The sequence below is a fragment of the Eucalyptus grandis genome, chromosome 7, assembly GCF_016545825.1.
Source record: "Eucalyptus grandis isolate ANBG69807.140 chromosome 7, ASM1654582v1, whole genome shotgun sequence".
Lineage (NCBI taxonomy): Eukaryota > Viridiplantae > Streptophyta > Magnoliopsida > Myrtales > Myrtaceae > Eucalyptus > Eucalyptus grandis.
Window position 1 is genome coordinate 14540067 of NC_052618.1, and position 24163 is coordinate 14564229.

The 24163-nt window shown below is 39.3% G+C and overlaps 2 protein-coding genes and 1 pseudogene across 11 annotated transcripts; all 3 read left to right on the plus strand.

The window, feature by feature from the left end:
* Positions 1-24163, plus strand: part of LOC108960832 — a 76184-nt pseudogene that overhangs the window by 45413 nt on the left and 6608 nt on the right.
* Positions 1854-6674, plus strand: LOC120296283 (probable disease resistance protein At4g27220). The gene is made up of 2 exons (XM_039318064.1): positions 1854-4915; positions 6263-6674. Exons 1-2 carry the CDS (start codon positions 2093-2095, stop codon positions 6557-6559), a joined length of 3120 nt encoding a protein of 1039 aa, XP_039173998.1. The 5' UTR covers positions 1854-2092; the 3' UTR covers positions 6560-6674.
* Positions 8714-23206, plus strand: LOC120296285. Of its 10 annotated transcripts, none has more exons than XM_039318079.1 (11): positions 8714-9135; positions 9248-9964; positions 14285-14770; positions 15682-16537; positions 16639-16938; positions 18576-18625; positions 20317-20440; positions 20543-20640; positions 21134-21608; positions 22413-22523; positions 22654-23206. In XM_039318079.1, exons 1-4 carry the CDS (start codon positions 8773-8775, stop codon positions 16516-16518), a joined length of 2403 nt encoding a protein of 800 aa, XP_039174013.1. In that variant the 5' UTR covers positions 8714-8772; the 3' UTR covers positions 16519-16537; positions 16639-16938; positions 18576-18625; positions 20317-20440; positions 20543-20640; positions 21134-21608; positions 22413-22523; positions 22654-23206. The 10 variants fall into 10 exon arrangements, 8 of the variants coding, with proteins under 8 accessions (XP_039174013.1, XP_039174015.1, XP_039174009.1 ...); XM_039318081.1 differs by having other exon boundaries at positions 20543-20612; XM_039318075.1 differs by having other exon boundaries at positions 20317-20640.

The following is a 24163-nucleotide window of genomic DNA, read 5'->3' on the forward strand; positions in this document are numbered from 1 at the left end:
CCTGACCCTTTGCTGATCATTGCCTCGGGAGGGTTGAAGTGGGAAAGTAATGTTTCTCGACGGTAAAATGAAAGAGGGCACCCAGTCGGTTGTCATACATTTGTAAGGATGCAGGAAAAGGAAGTTGTCGCATTAAACACCGTCTTAGCTTCCCCCAACTATTCTCATTTAATCTCTATGTCTCTCTCAATGACCCTAATTAAAGAAATCTTATGTATACTTATATGTCTGTGTAGTAGCAGCGGACGAAAGGACAAGGAGATAGACATCATCGATGGTGAATGGTCAAGTAAACGAACAGTAAAATGCAAAAAAGCCATTCATTTCTAGGAGAGGGACTCATCGCATTAAGGGCCATCTCAGCTCCCACAACTACCCTCAATTACTCGTCTCTCCCTCTCTCACGACGACCCTAATTAATGCAATCTTTTGTATATCTAGAGGGCTGTCCATGAGCAGCGAAAAAAAGGGCCGTGGAGACTTAGATATTAGTGATGGTGACTTATCAAAGAACAATAAATTGTTTTAAAAAAAAATCGCCCATTTCCATGTATGTACTTTTCATGAGTCATCTATTTCTATCACTAGATTGTTTATAAGACTATTATCGTTCTTTTCTTGATGGAGGCAACCGAAGTTTATCCTTTCTTTCTGCACTTCGGTTTGACTATGTTGAGTTATTGTATAATGAAGAATTAATTCTAAAAAGTTTCTTGCGAAGCTGTGGAAAGAATCTCTCAAGTTCAATGCTTCTCAAGTCTCCGGTCAGTTCAACCTAGAATATAGAACTAGAAAAGCGAAATAGTAACATCTTCTCCTTGTGGAAAGGGTGTCAGGGACTCCTAGAGCATTACTCCATTGGTCAATTCACCTCATTGTTTTCAAATATAAAGGAAACTCCACTTTTCGCTTAATATTATCTAAAGAAATTGCTTTAGAGATATTATTATTACGTACAATTGTATAACAACGCAATCACTAAGTAATCAAGTCTTAAATTAATTCTAATTGAACCAATTTAGTCGTAAACCTTTTAGGGAAAATGTAATCCAGTCATTTTGACCAAGTCATACTTGATTTATTCGACATGATAGTGCAGTCATCATAGACAATCTTACATATAATGCCGAGGTGTGACGTGGATTATTTCCAAAAAGAATGATGTCATTTTTATCGATTTTCATGATTTTTTTTTATCATGTAATTACAGGTTGCATACGAGTTTGTTGCAAACCTACAAAAATCCACGTAGAGCTGAGCTTTGATATTTTAAATCTATCTTAATTGGGTTTTAAAATTTTAATTGACTCATATACAACCTGACGCACTAAAATTGAGTTGAAAAATGGATTTATAACCCATATTGCTGCTTCTTTAAGAAGTACGTAGTGAGTGTGACCTATCCTTGTCCGTTTGTTCTCTTTATTAATTACATTTTGTTATATTGACGCTAACACTGTATAAAGCACTCATTCCACGGGCGATGATATAAGTCGAGTCATTTTTGTTATTTTGACAGCTGGTAATTATATTTTTATTATATTTTTATTTTGAAGCCCCACGATGCGCGGGCAATTTAAATTTTAGAAAAAAAATCAAGCGAACAGACTGTATCCAATATTGTGACTACGTGGGCTTAGCTTTCGTTACTTCTATAATTTTCTCGCACCTAATCAATGTTCGTGCATTAGCGGTAACCGGTCAAGTGAAGGAAAAATAAAATGAAGAAAATAACCCATTTCTGTTAGTCATCGTCTACAAGTCCCCCATTCCATTCTTGTCTGTATTGGATGCTACCCAACTTATAAAGGAACTGACTGGTGTTTAGTTAAGGCTACCGAGCTCTTCCCTGCTTATATACATCGCTCTTGGACATTCCCTTCCACCATCCTTCTCTGCGCTCAAATCTCTTTGCCTTCTTCGTCTCTCATCGTTCTTGCTCTGTCTCGCCCTTTCTTCTCCTCGGCACAACCTTTCTTCCTTCTCCTCTTCTTTCCTCCTCCTTCATTATCTGCTTCTCGTTTTCATCGTTCTCTTTATCTGCCTCTCTGTTTTCTCGCTCTTTATTTCTCGGAGAAAAAGTCAAAGAAAAATGTCGACCGAATGTGCCATTCCAATTGGATGGGATGTTTTGAAGTGCTTAGTCGCTCCCCTCAAGCGTGGATTCAGCTACGTCATGTCCTCCAAGAGCTACGCCGACAATCTTCGGAAGGAAGTCGGGAATCTGGAGTACGAGGCTGAGAGGGTCCACAATGCCGCGGAAGTGGCCCAAAACAATCTACAGAGTATTTACAGATGGGTACCGGATTTTCTGTTAAGTGCTGAGACGGCCTTAGTAGAGGCGGGAGACCTGTTGGGCGAGCCCGAAAAAGCGAGCAAGACTTGCTGCCACGGGACTCTTCCCGACCCCAATTGTCGCTATCAGTTCAGCAGGAAGGCCAAGCACAAGACCGATGACATTAAGAATCTCATTCTAGAAAACAGTAACAAGGAGATCTCCTGCACCGGTCCCGCTCCTGGAAATGTCGCTGCTCTAATTCCAGCTGGGACAAAAGACAAAGATGTCGTCCAGTCGACCACCACAACAGCCTCCACTTCTTCTGTCGACTTCGAATCCAGAGCTTTGATGATACGTAACATCATGGACGCTCTTGTGGATAACCGCTATAGCGTGGTCGGGGTTCACGGGATGGGCGGGGTTGGCAAGTCCACCCTTTTGGTGGATGTTGAGAAGAGAATAAGGGAAGAAAATTCGTTCGATTGGGTTGCTAAGGCTGACGTGTCGCAAAATCCAGACGTCAAGAAGATTCAAGAAGATATTGCACACTGGTTGGGCCTTAGTGACATAAAGAAGGAAGACAATGTCAGTTTGCGAGCGAAGCTTCTGCGCGAGAGGTTGGAAGATCTGGAGAGGAAGAAAAACAAGGTCCTCATAATATTGGACAATCTGTGGGAGCGGCTCGACTTGAAGGACGTCGGCATTCCTTGTGGACTTGACAACAAAGTTATAGGATGTAAGCTGTTGTTGACGGCGAGAGATGAACGTGTTTTGCGAAGGGAAATGCGCTGTGACAATGCCTTTTTCCTTGGTAGGCTGGAAAACGAAGAGGCAAAAAGATTGTTTGAGACAATGGTGGGAGGCAAAGTTCAAGTTGAGTTAGAACCCTTGGTGGAGGAAGCACTCCACGTATGTGCAGGTTTGCCTTTCCTAATTCTCGCAATATCGAAACTCTTTATAGACACTAGTTACTCTGAATGTAAGTATGCTTTGAAACAAATTTGGAATGAAGAAACGGGTGAGGTGATAAATAAGACATTGCGAGTGAGTTATGATCGTATAAAATGCAAGGAGGCAAAGACATTATTACAACTCTGTGCTGTTTATGGTGTCTCTAAGCCCTCTTTCGAAAGCTTGGTGAGATACAGCATGGGTTTGGGGTTATTTGGAGAAAATAGCAGCATGGAAGACGCTAGACAGAGGTTGAGCTTACTTATCCACACTCTTCAAGCCTCCTCCTTCTTGTTAAAAAATGGAGAAAATGATGGTTTCAAGATACATGACTTGGTTCGTGGGTTTGTTACCTCAATTATTTCAAGAGATCACCCTCTTCTCATTTTGAAAGATAAAGATAAGGCAGTAACAGAGTTGACGAAGGATAAGCTCAAAAGTTGTAAGGCAATATGCTTTTCCTACATTGATTTGGAGGAGCTTCCCAAAGGATTAGATTGCCCCGAATTGCAAATCTTTATGTTGTTCACAAATAATAGATCTCTTGAGGTCCCAGATTCATATTTCAACTCTATGAAAAATCTCATGGTCTTAAATCTTAGCGGGATACATCTCAGTCGTTCACCTTCGCTGTTTCAATTCTTGGAGAACTTACACACTCTATGTCTTGATCATTCTTCGTTAGAGGATGTGGCCATTCTTGGCGAGCTAAAAGGGTTACAAATTCTCAGCCTTAAGAACTCCAAAATTCAGCAATTGTCAAAAGAAATTGGACAATTGGTAGAGCTGAGGTTATTGGACTTGAATTATTGTTCAAATCTTCAAATAATTGAACCAGGTGTGCTTGGAAGCTTAATCAAATTGGAGGAGTTGTACATGAATAACTTTAAACAATGGAATGCTGTGGACCAAACTCTACAGACTAATGCTAGTCTTATTGAGCTGAATAACATGAAGAATCTCTACACTTTGCATGTGTCCATTCTCGATTCAAGTGTGATCCCAGAGGATCTGAATATCAAGAAATTAACCAAGTATGAAATTCATATAGGGGAAGTATGGCACCGGTCTAGTCACAAAGGATCAAAAACATTGATGCTCAAGTGGGATCCAATAAGTGATATTTTTCAGAAAGAATGCATACAAAGTATCTTAGGCAAAACTGACAATATGGTTTTGGATAGGTTGGACGGAATTGAGCAAAGTATTTGCGCATTATCCCAAAAAGGTTTTCTAGAATTAAAGCATCTATGCATCAAGAATAGTCCCTCTGTCCATTACATCCTCCAATCGCTATCCCATACAAATTTTAAGATGTTGGAGTCATTACTTCTTGAGAATCTCATCAACTTGGAGAAAATATGCACCAACAATATCTCCTCCAAGTCCTTCAGTGCATTAAAAGTAGTACGAGTTGAATGTTGTCACAAGATGGAAGTTCTATTTCCTCTTTCATCGGTGAGAGAACTTCCACAACTGGAAAAGATAAAAATTGTCAATTGCATGTCAATGCGGGGGATTTTAGAAGTTGATGAGAATGGCAAATTTGAGTTGCGTAATTTGCATGCATTGAAATTGCGTTACTTGCCAAAAATCAAGAACTTTTTTACCATTGGGTCAGCTCCATCAAGTAGTACATCAGATGACCCAGTAGCCACTCAAATTGCATTCTTCAATGGACAACAGGTAACTTTCTATCAAAAGATGTTAATTATTTATCAATGTTTCTTCCTTTGCTTATTAGATCTAATGCAGATTATGGTGCTTATTTAATTCATTATTTTTAGTTTGTTTTCTTCCTAATTGCCTTCTCTGTAATTAGATAAAGCAATCTTCCATTTCTCTTCATTGTCAGGAAATCCAACTAATTATATGAAATCCATGTAAATCTAATTCATGATAGATTTTGAGTTATTTTCAAAAACATGCTACAAGTACATCCATATTCATAGGCTTTCATAAGCAAATCAAAGGGAATTTTGGCACTAAAGTAATTTCATTAGTAAAGTAATTTTTAACTTTTTATAAGCGATTCCATTGAATTTAGTTATCAAAACTTTGTTATAACCCATGAAATGTATACTATAGGCAACTCTCTTAAAAACCTAACATGAAGAATGGAAAGGAGGACATGGTTTTTAAATAAAAGCAACTATGCTAATCTAATTGGTGCACGTCTTTTTTGTATTGCGTTTAAACAAGCACTTAGTCATTGCATAAGCCCCATAATTGTAAGGGTAGAGAATTTTGGGCATGTTCCATGCACACATGATTATTTATGGATATATTTGCACGTATTTTTGGCATCACAAACACAAATCCACAATGGCTGTTGGATATCCTGTTAAATTGGTTATTTGATAGTGATTTGCTGACATTAAAGAGAAGTTAGTAAACTATGGACAAACAATTGCCTAGTTAAGAAAAGTGCACAACTATTTTGTCCAACAAAAGTTGAGGTGGCTTTCTCGTTGACTAGTGGCGATAAGCATTGAAGCTGATGGTGGGTACTAAGACTTCTGCAATATGTTAATCTCCCCGTCAGTAGAGGGTCCTAGACATGTTTATTGTGGGTCCCACAAGGTAGTGTTTGAGCCTTTACGTCTCTGCTTTTTGTTAATTGTCGCAGTCGTTAGGGGCTTTTAACTTTCACCGTAGTTCTCATTCCATGGATATCAGTTGAACTTTTTCTAGGTCGAAATTTGAGGTTGAAAGTGTTGTCAAGTTTGCTTTATTATACAAAGATGGATAAGTAATGCTCCACTCGCTAATACATTTCTGATGGAGAAATTCTTCGGACAGAATAAAACTAGCTCACTCATCAAATTAAGCTTAGCATTGCAAGTTTTTTTAGTGAAGGAAAGACTTGAAATTGGAAACGATGCTAGTATGGAGATTTTTCACTCCGTTTTTATGTTTATTCTTTTTTTCCTTTTATGCAACTTAATTAATCCCCCTCTCCCTCTGGCACTCATGTATATTTACGGATTCGAGATTTAAATTAATCACTAATTCCATGAGCAAATTCCGCAGGTTGCCTTTCAGAGATTGGAGACATTGGAAATCAGTGGCTTTGATAACCTCGGGTTTATATTTTTCCTATCCATGTTTAAATCTCTCACACAACTGAAAAAACTAACCGTATCAGATTGTGAAAAGACAGAGACAATCATTATGGAGGAAGAAGGGTTGGGAACAGAAACATCAGAAATTTTGGCATTCCCGACACTAACCCATTTACACTTAGAACGGTTGAAAAGTTTGACATGCTTCTCTTGTGGAAAGTGTAAGATTGATATTTTGTTTTTATCACAGAAGATTGTCTTGTAGACATATTTTTCCCTGCAATACAAAAGGTGATATTATTTTCATCCAATGAATTACCAATGATAGGTGCACAAGAAAGTCAAAATCAAGATCACATTAGATCACTTGCCACTGCACTCTTCAATCAGGAGGTACGTGATTAACACTATGTTAAAATATTAAATATAATGGAGACAAGAATAACCAAGATAAAAACTAAGTTACTTATAATGTATATTTTGGTTAAAATGTTTTAATAGAAAATGAGTGTCGTACAAGCATAAGTGTTCAGAGTTGTTGATATGTATGAGTTGTAATTTCTTAATTTCAATTTTGCTACAAATAGTTTCCATAAATACAGTTGAACATGTCTTATCATACCTACACAAAGCATTAATGGGTAATACGACTGCCGAATAGGATCTCTAAAAGCTTTCCAATGTTCCGAAAAAAACTTAAAACTCTCATCAGCCTCACATGTACGGCATAGACATTGCACGCAAGTCCATTGAAAGAAATTGAAAAAACAATTGAGAGGAAAGTGAGCAGCAAAGTTCGAGTGGCCGGAGATGAAGGGCCTTTAATATGCTCACTTGACATCTTTTGCACTTGCAAGATCTCATTTATTTTCCTGATCGAAGGAAGCTTTGTTCTCTCTCTTAATTGCACCAGTAAAAGGAATTTAAGCGCTCTCCATCCCCTAACTGAGCAAGATATCTGGGGTCTAGGGCTTAGGAAATCACCCTACTTAGTTTTTATATGAACTGCAAGACCATTCTTGTGAAACTCTTGTTAGAGAAATAAAATACAATTCGCAGATGAGATATTTTAGTTGAGTCATATGTCTTGTTGAGTGCATAGTGAAAGAATGTTTCAAAGGAAAATGAAATAGAGTGATTTACAGGCGAGTCCACTTTGACTAAACTAAATGCAATATAGGCTGTTTACCTAAAATGTTGTTTATGCACCCAAAGAGGCTGTGAAAACAAGCCCTCCCACAAAATTAATACATCGACTTTCTTAAATAATTTTAATTTTCTATAATGGGATATTCAGGAAAACCTTCAATTATTTGAATTGAGTATAAGTATGATCTATCTTTGATATCTAACTATTGGGTCCTCCAACATGAATAAAAATCAATGAATTGTAAAGTGAATATTCAATCGATTAAGTATATTTAGTTCTTTCAAGTGGGGAATGATGAAAGTAAGATTTGTTCGTTTGACCAAAGCAATTCTTTTTTTAATTGCTTTCTCTTAGCCTTCCTCTTTAATTGCTTTAGAGTGATATAATATTGATTTGAGGCATTCGGTATTAGGAAAAATCACACCTTCTACTGCATTGCACCTTTTGATGGATGATTGGTTGGCTTTTTTTATCTCAATCTCCCCATCATTTTCTTCTTAATTGCTAATATTCTTCCTCGAATGATCCACCACAATTTTCTTTTACTACATCAATTCCGTAACTTCTAACGTTGATCACCCTTTTGACATGGTTCTTGTTTCTTTAAATCAGTTCTTCCTTGTCTGTAAGTGATTTAGAGGTACGATCCAATATTATTTGTTTTGCTTTGATGGTGAATATCTGAAGTGATGGTTAAACCAAGCATCTCACACAAGTTGCTTTTGCAAGCGAAGATATAAACTGTACAACTCTCCTTGAATCCATAGACATATTGCAACATTGAAACATAATATGTTCTTCGAGTATTGATTGAACATTCCTATCAATGTTTGATGTAACAAATGCATACTCATTGATCCCCTTTAAAAAGAGGCTAATTCCAATTATTTAGCACTCTTTTAAGTACCACAAAGATGAAAAACACGTGGTATGTGGTGTGATCTTACCATGGCACAAGTGTGTTGTCTAATTTGAACCCTAAAAAAGTGCTGATCTTATGCTAACAAAGAAAAGATGGGACATTATTGTTGACATTAATGATTGAAATTAATGCAATTGTGACTATAATTGATGCAGAAGTTATTTTCACAAGGGATATACCTTTAGAAATGTGAATTTAAGGAGTTAATGAAGTTCAAATATGGATACAAGTCAAATATAAAAGATCAACGATAATGTTTATTTCATGAAGGCACATTTTTTTTTTCCATTGAATCACATGAGACTCGACATTTTAAAATGCAGTTATTGTGCCTGATATGCAGGATTCAAGATATATTCAACATCTACAAACTCTAGATGTGTCACATTGTGATGTGTTATCAAATATGTTCACACTGACAATGGCTAAAAATTTGGTGGCACTCACAAAATTGAGGATAAGTAATTGTAGAATATTGACAGAAGTCATCAGTGATGAAAAAGGTGGGAATGAATGTGTGGTGGCTTTCAATCAACTAAAGTATATGGAGCTTGATGGGTTGATAGGGTTGAGAAGTTTCAGCTTAGGTGGATACACTTTGATGTTCCCGCTCTTGGAAGATATCATTGTGACTAGATGTCCCAACATGAAGTTTTTCTCTCAAGGACCAATAGAGGCGTCAAAGTTGGAGAGAGTTCAAGTATCAAAAGCATTGTGGTTTTGGGTGGGAAGCCTCAACATCACCATCCAGAATATGTTTGAAGATATGGTATGCATTGGTTACCAAATTTCGTGCAATTGGATGGTTTTGACCACTAACTGAATAATCGCTTTTTGCTAGCTAGAAGTTTATGTTTAATGATGCATTTTTTTTTTGATAGGGTACATTTGCTGGAGAAAAGAAAATGATGCTATCTGAGTTCCCCAAGCTAATTGGAAAATGGCATAACGAACTTAATCCCATCAAGTCGAATTGGCAATTAGAATCATTGGTGGTAGATAAATGTCCATCATTTGTTAACGCTATTCCATCTAGATTGATGCTTGTTTTAAAAAATCTATGGTTTTTGCAAGTGCGTGATTGCGAGGTGCTTGAAGAAATATTTGATCTAGAAGGACTGGAGGCTGTGGAAAGCACTCGAGTGCTGCCTCGGCTATGGGGATTGAACTTGGTCAATCTACCACAATTGAGGCGATTATGGAACAAAGATCTTCAAGAATCACTATGCTTCAATTCTCTAAAAAATCTCATCATTTATAATTGCAGCAGCTTAGGACATGCTTTCTCTCCATTGATGGCTCGATGCCTTGCCAATCTTGAACTAATGGAAATAAAGGAGTGTGGTCAGATGGAAGGAGTGATCATAGAGGAAGAAGGAGAGGGAAGCACAATGGAGAAGATTACATTCCCAAAGCTCAAGCGGATGACACTGGAATACTTGCCCAATTTGACTTGTTTCCTCTTGGGAAAAAATCATATGCTAGAATGCCCCACATTACGAGTGTTGAACATTGCCCACTGCCCCAAGATGAGAAGTTTGATTAGGCAATCTTGGATGAAGAATGACCATAGCACCCCCTCACTTTTCACTCCTAAGGTTAGTCTTTCAAACAAATGCATTTTTGGCATTTCATTTCGAACATATTTCGTAGTATTAGATGATGCACGATACGATACAAATTTTGTGCTTTGTGCAGGTTTATATACATAATCTTCTAATAGTTAATACAAAGATTAAAAATATTCTAATCCTCAAGAAATATAACTATGAATTGTACATCTCCGTATCCTTTTGGAAGTGTTAAGTTGGTGTCAATTCATGGAATCGTATCATGCATGGTACTTTAGAATTAATTAGCGAGGTTCTTAAGAAAGTTATCACAATAACCATGTAAAAACATTCAATTTTTGCAATTTTAACTATAAATAGCTAACAGTAAACATAGAGTAGCATCTAAAAATGGCAAAAAGAAATGTAGTATCGCCACTTCATATTTTCTTGCTCAGAAGCAAACTAGCATCGTTCTATTAAACATGAAGAAAAGGGGAAAATAAAACTTCATAATGTAAAATTCCAATTCACAAATTGCTTAGAAATTACAACTCATTGTACCATAATCATCTTCCCAATCAATGAATTGGGAGGAATTGAGAGAGCAACTCTTTTAACTGGAGTGCTCTAAACTTTGATAATGATCAATGCAGTCAACCCTTTTATTTCCTAATAATCACCAATGCTTAAGCTGGGTTTGGATAATAAAATAAATAAAAATAAAAAGGTACATATGCATGACGCAATTCATCTTATTTGTTTGTAAATCATACTTGAATCGCTATACTCCAACAACCTATTAAATTACGTGCTTGTATTATACACTAAATATTAACTCTAAATTATCATATTGAGTGATAATTAGTGTGATACTGCATGCAATCTGTGTTTGGCAAGAGAAAATGTAGATAACTTTTTCCAGAAAAAGAAATGGCGAAAAAAAGGAAAAAATGAAAGAGAGAAAAGGACAGCTACATAATAATCAGTAGCAATTCCGTGGGCGGTTGCTGACATTGCAAGTCTAATTTCATAGCTAGATCACAATATTAAATCAATGTCCTAGCTAAAATAAAAATTGGAATAAATTATCCAATCAACAGCACTACTGGAGAGAAAATATTATGTGCATTAAATACACCATGTAGGATCCGTATTAAATCATCTGCAAATAGACATGTGGTAAAGCCTGGCCCACCTATCAATTGAATGATCAAAATATTTGCTCCCCCTCCCTTCAATAATGCCCCGTTACTGGAAAGCTCTCTTTCCTCTTTTCTGGTGTGGCTTTGCTCCCTCCCTCCCTCTCTCTCTCTCTTTCCTTCCTTGGTGGCCTTGGCCTCCATCTGTTGCAGTGCTGTTGCGGTGCACTCACTAGACAAAGGGAAAAAAAGAAAAAAGAAAACAAACAAAGGAAGAAATTAGACAAAGTCTATTTGATAATTTAGCTTCTTCCCCTCTAAGAAATGTTCGCTTTGAGTCATTTCGTTTCACCTTGATCCTCCTCTTCGCGACGATGGGAAAAAAAGAAAGTGAACCAAATCCAAATCTACATAGTCAAAGTAACAATAACTCTTCTTCCTCCCCCTCCCCCTCCCCCTCCTCCTCTTACCTTCTGTTTTTTGGGGTGATTGATTGGGTGGTCTCTCCAATGGTTGAATCGGAAGCTTCGGAATCGCTTCTCTGAAGCTCGCCTCCTCTCTGTGCGCGTGCTTCCATGGGTTCCAAGTGATTACGTGAACCGGAGCTTGTTGGTTATGGTGGGTCGAAGTGGATCTCCGATGCGGAAGCGATTTCGGCATCGATTCAGTCGAGGCGTTGATTCCAATGAAGAAAAATTAAAAAAATCTTCTCTTCAGCCCTCTCTTCCTCCTCTTTCATCCATAGCCGCCCGACCTTCGCCCCTCCTCCGCTGTCGCCAACGGCGGAGTTATCGGCGCCTTGATTAGGCTGATCCTTGCTATGTCCAAGCCGAGCATGGCCAACTTCCTCTGATTTGTCCGTCTCATTGTTCTACAGATCTCGAAATCCGGTCGTCCATAGTGACGGAGTTACAGATTTGGAAGTCGATAACCGTCGCTTGCAGCGATGGACGAGCCACTGTCGCTAGAGCCATGGCTGCAGATCTGGAAGTCCCGTCGCGAGCAACGACAGCTTATGGACTGCCATTGTCCCCTCCATCGTTGCCCGCGGTTGGCTCGCGGTCGGCCCCGTCCATGGTCGAGCCACCCCTTCATCGCCACAGCTGCTCGTGGTCGTTGCCCGTCCAGATCTGGACTGGAGTCGTGCCTCCAGATCTGGTATCGTCCATGGACGCAAGCCTAGCTCGTCCATGGTTCGCGAGGAGGCTCCTCCACAGATCTGGCGACCGCCGCTTGTCCATGGCCATGAGCCTTGACAGCGAGTTTGAAATCCCAATGGCCATGGACTGCGAGATCAAACAGCGAAAGAAAAATCAGAGGAATAGATGTCAGGGAAGAGCGGCCATGGATGAGACGGTTGGAGCTTGAATGTGGCCACGGACGAGATGGCGTCATGAACGGGTAGACCACAGAGGCGATGGAGAGGGTTGGACGCCCAGCAATGGTCGCCTTGGACACAGTGCCGGCAACTCCGCCGGTGGCGACGACGGAGGGAGGCGAGAAGGTTGGGCTCAATGTGGGTGGAGATGGAGGAGGAAGCGTAGATGGAGGAGGAAAGTGAGGTGGACCGAGATTTTTTATATTTAGTCATCTAACAAAAAACAAAAAAAAAAAAAAGCCCAATATTTAGTCAATGTCCTATCTACATAAAAATTTAAAAATAATAGGAATCAATCGTGCGGTCAATACTTCCATTCCGTCTCATGAAGTTCTCCTAATGTGAACAGTGAAGGCAACAAAAAACGACCTCCTCCGACACTTCTTTTTCTGGGTCGAATCCTAATGCACTTGAAAATGCGCGATACCGACCCAAATATGATTTTTTGGTCTTTTCTACTACAGATTCCATGCGAGTTTTAGTTATTGCTTCTTCTTTTTTTCGTTGACGGAGGAAATGTTTGTGTTTTTTCTTATTCTAATACTTTTGCGTAATTCTTTCTATTGTTGCTATTGTTGCTTGTGAGGAGTTTGTTTAATCATGAGGAGTATCTATACATTTGTTTACTTTTTTTATCGTAAGAGTTATTGCTAATTATTTATTTACTTCTAATGTCATTTGCATGTATAAGTTGTCATGTAATAATAGGTATCCCCACATTTTGAGGATATTTCAAAAAGTCATTATAACACTAAAGCAAGAATACTAATAAATTTGGGGAAGCATAAAAATATTCATATGATTTCTTGGTAGTGACAAGTTGTGATGACGTTAATTTCATTTTTATGTCAAATATGGGCTATCTGTAATAATAGGTTTCTCCCACATTGTTAGATAATTTCAAATACTCATTAAAATCCTCAATTAAGAGTATTAATAGATTAAGGGAAGTGTGGAAAGTCATTTTGGTTTTTTTTGGCTATGACAAGTCATAGTTGCATTAATTTTATTGTAACCAAATGAAAAATATCAATACTTTATTTCTTGGACAATCCGTCAGAGGTCATAACATAGTAAAAAAAAAAACATAGTTGATTTTCTCACCTCTATACAAATAAATATCAATGTACGTGCTACCTATTTACTTTTGTTAATAATTTTTGGATTTTTCTAAATCTACTAGAGATGAAAATGGGAAGTCAATTTCTTTTAATTGATAAGAAATATATGTAGAACCAGCTTATACCTATCGCTGGAGCATCATAATCTTGCACCCATCAGCGCAACGTTGGAGCCAAAGTAAGGAAGAGAGAAGGATGATATGTATGTGTATCCCAATTGGATTGCAGTATGAAGCACGTGCATCAAAGCTTCTTTGAACTGTGCTTCAGCTACATTCATTCCTTGAACCAAATAAATTTAAGAAATTTTTACCTTATCTAATGTTGCATTATCGAAAGATCAATGCAAGCAACTTTGATAATGATTAGTGTGAACAAATTTGAAAGTTCGAGAATCCAAGTATTCATCATTGAACTTTCCAAAAATTAAAGGGATAATGCATTGCTAGCATAAAATGTCAATTGAGGCACTTAAAAGTCGATGCTCAATGTACTATTGATTATAAATGCATTTATAATTTCATGCTTGTTTCAATGCAATATACTTTGCCTTAGTCGTTAGTCAACTTAAATGAAAGCATCAATTAGCCGCTCCTTTTTTTTTTCCCTGCTAACAAGCTCTTGCGTTCTCATGATTTGTGAGAGTAAGGGAAGTTTAGAAATTCTTTCTTTGAGGTCATAACTCAATGTAATCACATTCATTACGTCATTTTTCTCAATATGCCAGGTACAATGTCCCCGGCTTTGGCGAATGGTTCTCTCCCATATGGACAATTTAAGCAAAATATGGAGTGACCATCCTCAAGAAACTCTCACTTTTGACCATTTATGGAAAGTGCAAGTTCAAAATTGTGGGAGCCTTGACAATGTGTTTCCGCATTGGGTGGCTACAAGTCTAACCCAACTTAAGGAACTTCAAGTGGAGTCCTGTGGGATTAAGGAAATAGTCGCTAGTGGGAATGAGACTCCACATTCTAATACTACTCAAGATCTTTTCCCAAAACTAACCTCTTTGGTGTTACATGATATGCCACAACTCAAGAACTTTTGTGCCAACTTGCCCACTTTGAATTGGCCATTCTTGAAGGAATTGCGAGTGACTCACTGTGATAAAGCGAACGTGCTATCTTTTGTAGCATTTATGAGCAATTGGACTAAAATAGATTATCAACAGGGCCTTTCAGACCAAGAAGCTCACTCTTTATTTGAGAGGGTATGATTTCAGCTGCTCTCCCTCAATTTCTATTTTTTTCTTTAAAGCACTCACCGATCTCATATCCACTACATAATCAAGCCACGTTATATTGCTATAGAAAACATGATCTCTCTCACTTACTAGTTTGTTGACAACATTAAAATATTTATAATATCTTAAGTATACTTTTAATTTGTGGACACCTATAAGATATTTCATTACCTATAATTACAAAAAAAAAAATTACAGATTTTGTTCAAAGCGTAATATATTCCTATTCTAGTCTAGTGGTGCTCCTTGGGAAAATCAATGAAAATTTGACATGAGGTCCTCTTCATTGTTGATACGTGTTGCACATTTGAACTTTTCTTCTCTATTTCATCTTCTAAAAACTCTTTAAAAAAATCAATACAAACAATTTTAACAAAAATAAGATTAGTACCTTAATGCACGATTTTCTACTGTGTTCCTAAATTGATCTCGTCTTATACATAGTCATCCTATTGTATTAAATATAGACAACCCGAAACTCCTTACCTATGAATTTCAAGACAACATAAGATATCTTGAGCACACTTTTAAGTTTGTGGACCCATGCGTTTTAGTAATATCATCCATGCATCCCATTACATAAGTTTCCAAAGATGACTTATTTTAGTTGACAAGATAAGATATTTCTAATTAAAGATGAATTTGGTGAGTTTGGAGGGATCTTGATAGATTCACTCTACAAACTTAACCATACCAACCTCTATTCAAGACTTTTAAAAGCTTGAGACTTGAATGTAGGGTTCTTGAGATATAATGAACTTTAAGAAGATGACCACCTTCCATGCGAATCATCTTAATAGGTTTACTTTTTACATTACATGATTTATTGCTGAAACTTTGTGGAATTTACTTCTCTTGTTGTATTGGCAATTCGACAGTACTTTCCCAACTTGAAGAGACTTTTATTAGTCGATAACAATATTCAGATGATAAAAGACGGAAATTTTCCAGAGAACATCTTTGGCAAGCCAAAAGCACTAACTTTGGCATGCTTTCATGATGAAAAGGCCGCTTTTCCTCTCAAATTCCTCCTAGAGAGATTTCAACATCTACAAAGCCTTGAGGTCTTCTGTAGCTCCTTTGATGATATATTCCTGGACGAAGGACTTGTTGACAATGGTAAACATCCGATGCTTGAAAGTTTAAGAGAACTTAAGTTACACAAGCTACACAACCTAAAGAGTGTATGGAGAGAAGGCTCTTTAGGGTTGAAAATTCTTCAAAGCATCGAAACATTTGAGGTTTGGGATTGTCCTTGTTTGACAACAATATTTCCGACGGTGACATCCTTCAAGAATCTATCGACATTAGTGGTGAAGAATTCCTCTAGATTGGTACATCTAGTAACAGCTTCAATGGTCACAAATTTGGTGTATCTCAATTGCGTGACTATAATAGGATGTGAAAGAATGAAAGAAATAGTGGCAGACGATGGATACGGAGAAGGAAAAGTGATTTCTTTTGGGAATCTTGATGAGTTGACACTCCAAAATCTGCCAAACCTAGAATGCTTCTCTTCCATTCCGAGTTGCAACTTCAAGTTCCCATCCTTTTATAATATTGAAGTAGAAGAGTGCCCGAAAATGAAGACATTTTCTAAGGGTACGCTAAGCACACCAAAATTAGAATATGTGTCACTATTTAGATACAAGTGGGAAGTGAATTACAGGGAGAGTGACGATCTCAATACGACCATACAAAAGTTATCGGCATAAATGAACGCACATGGAATTGGTAAAGATTCAATTGATGTTCTTTTCTCATCCATTCTTTTTTCTTTTCCCTTTTTTGGGTAGCACCGTAAATTTTTTTCTTTTTTTCGTAACTTTTTCTAGTATTGATTACGTCCGATCAGCGCATCATCAACTCTGTCTATCAATCGATCTCGCCTCCTCCTTCGCTGAACAGCAGGAAGCAAAGCAGGGCTCTCCTCCTTCTTGACGCCATAGGCGTCAAACGAAGCGTCGGGAATTCCAAGACTAAGAGAAGTGAAGCTGCTGCACTTAGCGGAGCGGAGCCAAGTAGGAGAGAGAGAGAGAGAGAGGGAGATTCAACCAGATGGAGTGTTATCGTCGTCGCCGTTGCTGAAGAGAAGATTGTACTCTCTCTCCTCCGCCCTTGAACCCAGTAAACTCGTAAGTTCTTCAGATTTTGGTGTCTTATTACGCGTGAATTAGTTTGAAGCCGGAAGTTGGTTTCGTAGAGACCTTCCTCAATCCTCCCCTTCTTCTTCTTCGGCTAGGGCTCTGTTCTGCTTGCGTAACTCTGTCCCCTTGTTCTTCTTCAAACTAGCAATATATTGTCCCTAAATCCACATCTTCCATGCTTTCCTCGCGAGCATTGGCGAGAGAAACGCATCTGCATCGGACATTTCTGCGTGTTTGAGTTCTCATCGATGGAGATGATATAGGGAGAGATATCTCTCGAGCATCATGAAACTTGAAAATATTCAGAGAGAATTCCATGCCTTGTCAAAAATATGAGGGGGTCACTTTTTACGCCTTGTTCTCAATATAGTCTGGACTACTTTACCTTATGAGAATTTCTTGCGGTTTAACGTGTCTTTGTTTCTGCTTGCAGAACTCTCTTTCTCGTCGTTCTTTTAAATTCTAGAATAATTTTTAAGAAGCCCTTTTTCTTTTTCTTGATTGGTTAGGGTCTGTTTGGCAACATGCCAAACGGTGCCAGATTCTGATTTTTGTTCCCAGTTCAGTTTTGGACGAGAATCGCGTTTGGTAAATTTTTGTTGCCGGGAACAAATTTGTTCTCGGGAACGATTTTGGACAAGATTTGAGAATAAAAAATTTTGATTCTACGTCCGAGAATCGAAAAAGAATCAAAACGTAAAACCCTCATTCTTCTCTTTCATCATCTCGGTTGCCGTCCGCCATTGCTGCCGCCGTCCGCCACCGCCCGCCGCCGCTGCCGGTCGCCGGTCCTCCGCCTACCGGTCGCCGGTCCGCCGCCGGTCCGCCGCCGTCGCCGGAGGCTCGCCAAGCTAGGGGCGAGCTCGCGGGAGGCAAGCCCGGCCACCGGCGAGCTCGCGGAGCAAGCCCGGCCACCGGCGAGGCCGGGCCTCGCCGATGGCCAGGTCGGCCTCGCCTAGCCCCGCGAGGCCGGCCCGGCCACCGGCGGGGCCGGGCGAGCCTCGCCGGGGCGAGGCTCGGCCTCGCCCGGGCGGGTCGAGCCTCGCGAGGTCGAGCCTTGCCTAGGCTGTCGGTGAGGCTCGCCTAGCCACCGGCGAGGCTCGCCCGGCCCCGCCTAGCCATCGGCGAGGCTCACCCGGCCTCGTCGGTGGCCAAGGCCGGGCGAGCCTCGCTCGCTGCCCGGCGAGGCTCGGCCCGACGAAGGTCGACCTCGCCGAGGGCCGGAACCGGCCAAATGAAGAAGAAGAAGAAGAATAGGAAAAAAGGGAAAAAAAAAAAAAAAAAAGGAAAAAGAAAAGAAAAAAGTAAAAAGTAAAGAAATTATTTAAAATTTATTTAAAAATCAAAAAGAAATTAATTTGGAACAAAATCAATTAATACGGTACCAAACACAATTCTATTCCGAATCAAAAATTTTGAACATTTACCAAACGCGCTTTTTTACTCGGAATCGGTTCCCGGGAACGAATCAAAAATAATCATTTCTAGTCGAATCGCTCCTAACAGAATTGTTGCCAAACGCGCCCTTACGTGATGCTGTAATAATAAAATATGTTTCCAATTTATGCTAAATCTTTTCATAGCAAGTCAAACTAATGAAGTGTGCTTAAATTGCTTCTTCACAGAACTGTCCCTCTCGCTGCTTTGCTCGCTATCCTCTTGTGGTCCAATCCAGGTACAGTTGAGGTGCCATCGTTGTCTCACGTTTCTTTTATGTAGAGCAATAACATGGATTTAGCTTCAGTTTTTGTTCGGTTCCTTTTGAAGAGTAGTTTCTGCTGAGCATATTTGAATTTGATTCGTACCTATTCCGCTTCTGCATTCCGCATGTCTGGTCAATGGGAGGGAACTCCCGGTGTTCGTCTTTTTTGTTGGGGGAATGGTTATTGGAAAAAGCGAACCCTTTGAGCTTCTACCGTTGAGAAGGATAAGGTTGTGTTTTTAGATGTGCATCCATTACATAAGGCTTTTGCGGCCTGCGGCACTTGTTATGATAAGCTTTTGGATAGTGGATGCATCTAGAGTTAGGTGGTCCTATTGGTCAATCGTTCGCCCTTTTTGAAGTCGATGCAACTAGGATGGTCATGTAAGGTGTGTGCTTCGTTTCATTGGCTACGGAAGATGTCAATGTGAGTAGAACAATGTTGACAGTCTTTTTGATGCCTTGTTCTCTATAAACTCCGGACTACTCATCATCATGAGAATTTGGAGGGGTGACTTGCGGTTTAACATGTCTTGTTTCTACATGCCTAACTCTTTCTGTCGTTCTCTTCAAATTCCAGAACAGTTTCTAAGAAGCTCTTGTTTTAATCCTGATTGATTACGTAATGATGTGGGGGATACTTTTGACTTCTGATCTATGCTGAATTTTTTCATGGCAAGTCAAATTTAAGTTGCCGTTTTTCAAGTACTTGGAGGACCAAACAGTTAGCAGATTAAGGCATCCTGAGTTGGTTATTTATGGTCCCATACACCCAAGGCCTCTCACTGTTTTTAAATTGGATGATAAATTTCCCAACGGAGTATCCCTTTTTCGAGGTGGTGATGAGGCCCTCTTATGTTAAGTATGGCTTGGTATGATCCCACGCTTATTGACTCAGACCGGCAATGTCTGAAAATCAGATATATCATTGCTTTTTAGATCTTTGCTTATAATCCAGTGTACTTCCGACTTTACTTCATTGTGTAGTATACCACATGATACGTTATTTCCTTGAAGTGTCCGCGGGTGTATGTTTAAAACCAGGTATAAATATCTTAACACTGGAGTAATTGGACGTCAGCTGGTGGTTGGAGGTTCGAAAAGATAACAATTGTCTTCTTCTTCTTCTTGTTTTTTTTTTTTTTTTTTTTTTTTGGATAGACGTTGTTCGAAAAGCAATTGCTGAGGCGTCTTAAGAATAGAATCCAAGTTCTCTAATATGGAGCAATTGGACAATGTTATTCAATGCTGTAAATTTAGAATATATATGTAAATCACACCAGGAGACTAGTTGATATGGACAAGCAAATTGCAAAGAATGTTGCTGCCTCCATAACTAAAGAGAAAGACCTAATAGATAAGGGGGTGGCTTGTTATGATACTGAAATTTCATTGTAGATCTAACAACCGATAATTTTGTTTTCAAATGGGAGATACTGTTGTACTTCGTTATATTAATCAAATTTGGGGGGAAAAGATGATTTTACTTTGTCAAATTGAACCAACAGTTTGATAAAAACCTTATTTGAGCTGCGCTTGAAAGAATCAAATAACTTAGGTCTAAATTTTCAATTCTATCGATGATCCAGTTATCAATGTATTTGCTTTTTCCCCTGTGATTGTGATTTGTGTGGCCGAAATTGATATATTTTAAATATATATAGGATCCGGAAGGCTTCTTCTGAATGTATACCCTATTGCATTCTCGGAGCATAGATTTGACCTTGACTTTGGATTGATGGCTTTCGTTATATGGTTTACTGTCTATTAAACTCCTGAAACTAGCAAGTAATGCCTTAAACTCACGACATGTACGATTTGATTCTCTCATTAGGGTATGCTTATGTCTTGGTCTGTTCTTCACTATATGTTGGTTTTTCAACCATGTAGATGGGCAGTGTGCTCCTGTTCAATCCATCGTGCGACATATTCAGGACATTAAGCAAATTGCGACTCTCAGGTATTCAGACAGGTCATGGATGGTGAAGGTAAGGAGTTGTAGACGAGAATTTTTTCTTTTTTTTTATTTGGGGGGGGGGGGGGTGTTTCTTTTCCCTTGGTTGGCCCACATTTGCAAGAGAAAATCATCTACATGTAGAAACTCATTGATAGGGATGATTTTGTGTTTAGAGTCTACATATTCACTAGTGCAGGTTAGGACTTGATTTACATTGATCGAGATGAATTCTGGAGTTGTCACTTTCGCTGGTTCAAAATGAATTCAGTATTCCAAATAATAACTCCTTTATATAGTCTTGAGGAATCAAGGAAGTGTACTTCTATGCTGATTGGCTTTTATGAGGTTGATCATAATCCAGATGCACACTCATTAATCCACATTCCAAATCTGAATGAACAGAAAAATATGTGCTTCAAGATGTCCTTTTTGGTTTATGCATTCTTGTTATGTTGTTCTTCGTTTTGAATTTGAAATCAGGACTTATCGGTTTATTAAGATTATGGGTTTTATTTTTCCCACAGGGAATACCAAAAAGGTTCGAGAGGATGCTTTTGAGAGAATGGTGCAATTATTTGGCCTGTGGAATTGGAAAAATGTGATGAGATGGTTTGGCTAGCAACAGGTTTGAATGAATTTGCAGAGCATTACTCTATCTATGAGGGCCAATTTGTGGTCTTCTAATCTGAAGGGGACTCCATTTTCCATGTCACCATAATTGATGAAAGGATGTCCGAGATAGAATATCTGTCAATCAATGTCAATGTGAGGAACCAAGCCTTAGCAATTGTGGAATTGTCTTTCTGAAAGTGGAAGATGCCTTTGCTTGCTGTGATGTTTTAGTCGAGCTTGAAGTCTGGGGGGATGAATTACATTCAGCCAAGTGTCCTTAGCTTGGTATGGAAATGGAATTTGATCAAGTTTGCAAAGTTCATGGCGATTCATCAGCAGAGTTTGGGAGGGACAAAAGTTCGAACTGCTCATCACAAGATTTTCCAGGTGTGAATCTTAATTTATTAGTTAATTCTCCCTTGACTGTGTTGTTCTCGTGTCTGATTCAAATACTGTACAGGAACTGTCCATGTCGCTAGGCTAAGAGAAGCTGCGTTAGAGTTAATGCTAAGAGAAACTGTGTTGGAGCTAATTCATTCTCTTAGTGTTTCTGTCTCTAGATCTCCCGTGTGTGCATATGTATGTGTTGGGACTAAATGTGGTGGCAATTGCCGTGATGTTTTGGTTGAGTTTGAAGTCTTGGGGGATGAACTGCATTCAGCCAAGTGCCCTCAGCTTTGTATGCCAATGGAATTTGATCAGGTTTGCAAAGTTCATTGCAATTCCCATGCACATCCGTTACCAAAAAGTTTGGGGAGGGACAGAAGTTCAAACTGCTCATCATGAGATTTTCTAGGTGTGAATCTGAATATATTAGCAAATTCTCCCCTTGACTGAATTGTTCTTGTGTTTGAGTCGAATTCCATCAGGAAGTACATCGTTAGGCTAAGAGAAATTGTGTTAGAGCTAATTCACTCTCGTAGTGTTTCTCTGTCTATAGTTCTTCTGTGTGTGAATATGCATGTGTTGGGGGATCTCATAAGTAATGGAAACAAGCCAAGCCGGTCATATCAGATTTGATTGTGCTGAGAATCGTACTGGTGTGCATATAGGCCTTGGGAAGCTAGGCCATTAGTAAGACTCAGATCGATTTAAGTTTGCTGTGTCGGCAGATATGGGTTTTACAAAACAAGAATAGAATACTCCTAAAAAGCAAAAGCTTTCTTCATGTTCTGTTTGTGACTGTTGTAGGTAAGCTGAAGGCGCCTATGCAGAGCTCTTGAACCGGCCAACAAATTTATACTCGATCGTCCTTTCTCTGAAATTGCGGTGAGGTTAATACATCTGAAGAAAAACAATGTGGTTAGATCCTTGTAATAATGACAACTCTTGGATTTAAATCACATAAAGCAACCTCATACTATCTTCCTCAGATATCATTGGTTGTTTTCTTCTTTGTAATGACAAAATTGCGCAATGTCTACTTGAGCAGAGAGTTCCTGGTTCATCCCCAAAGACACACGTTAAGAAAAGCCCGCAGACCATGGCTCTCATATTTCAAGATGAATCGTGGCCGTTGAAGCTCATCGGCCACGAGCATTATGGAAAGTCATCTGCCCGTTGGGCTGCATTCACGAGAGAAACTTCTCTGAAGGTGGAAGATGTGTGTGTGTTCGAGCTTTATTGAAGGGGACAAATGAACCACTGATAAGACTTGGGTGTATAATAATACTATGCAATACGATAAAGCAGAGGAAGCATCCGGTTTGGCAAAATGGATGAAAGCATGAGATTTGTTCCAATGGATGGAATGGTCCTGAACGTGTACGATACCTTTCCTTGATCCTGGACTTAGTGATCACCATGTGGGCAAGAGTCGTGAGTTGGAGGGAGCTGATAACTAATGTCGGTTCTGTAACTTCCATTTCTAGAGATGATCTTTTAAATTTGGTGCTTCTTTAATGCTTTCGGTGGCTCAACTTGACCTTTAAAATTGTAAATGGTAGTAACAATGATTTTACAAGCACCAGTGAACTTACATCAAATTCTTTTCACCGTCTCTTTTCGATTTTTACAAGATTTTGTGATCAGTCTTTTCGCATGTGGGTGCAAATTGAAGTTTGTCAGTTTCTTCTCATGTGAAGGACTTTCGGACTTTTTTTCATTTTTTTTTCATATTAACTGGATGTTGATATGCATGACAAAGCAAATATGCTGGCGTCTTTGCATCACTGCGGCACGACTCTTCCGGAGGCTCTCTCTTGACACAGCATCCGAGCCTCCAGCAGTGGCTTTTCATCTTAGAATCAGCAACGGCTCGGCGCTCTCGAACTCGCTCTCGCGCCGGATAGAGCTCGCCAATTCTCTCTCTCTCTCTCTCTTCCTTGCTACCTACGGCAATGGAAATTCGGGAGACGACAAGAGGATGGGAGAAAACAAAAGCGCAACGTCTTGGAGATGGAACGTCCCGGCAATTGTGACTGTTGATCAAGGAAACTCCGTGGTCAAGTTTCGCTGTCGTGGCTGCAAGGTGACTGGTATCTTCGAATCGGTAGCGACACTGTTTGTGCTGGAAGCAACAATCGGTAGAGAACTCAATCTCGGTGAATCGCTAGGGGGGGCTCCGTTGGCGGTTGGACTCTCTCTCTCTCTCTCTCTCTCTAGATTTTCTCCGACTAGATATTTTTTTGCATCTTCTCTCTCCCTCTCTCTCTCTCGCTGGCTCGGATTCCCTGATTCATCTCTACTAGTTCAGATCATGCCCACGGTGAAGCACACCATCAGATTCCATATTCGAGTCGTGGCCACTCTGATTCGAGTCGTTGCTTTTTCTGTGCTTGCCCATGTCTGTCATCGAGTCATCTCGGGCTCAAGTGGCTATCCCCGCTGAACCATCATCAGGGCCGTTTCATGTCCGATTGAACTTCCGAGTCAAATTTCCGATTCACTCTAGAATACGTTCTGTTGACTCTTGCTTCGTTCTGTTCCGCTCCCACTTCATC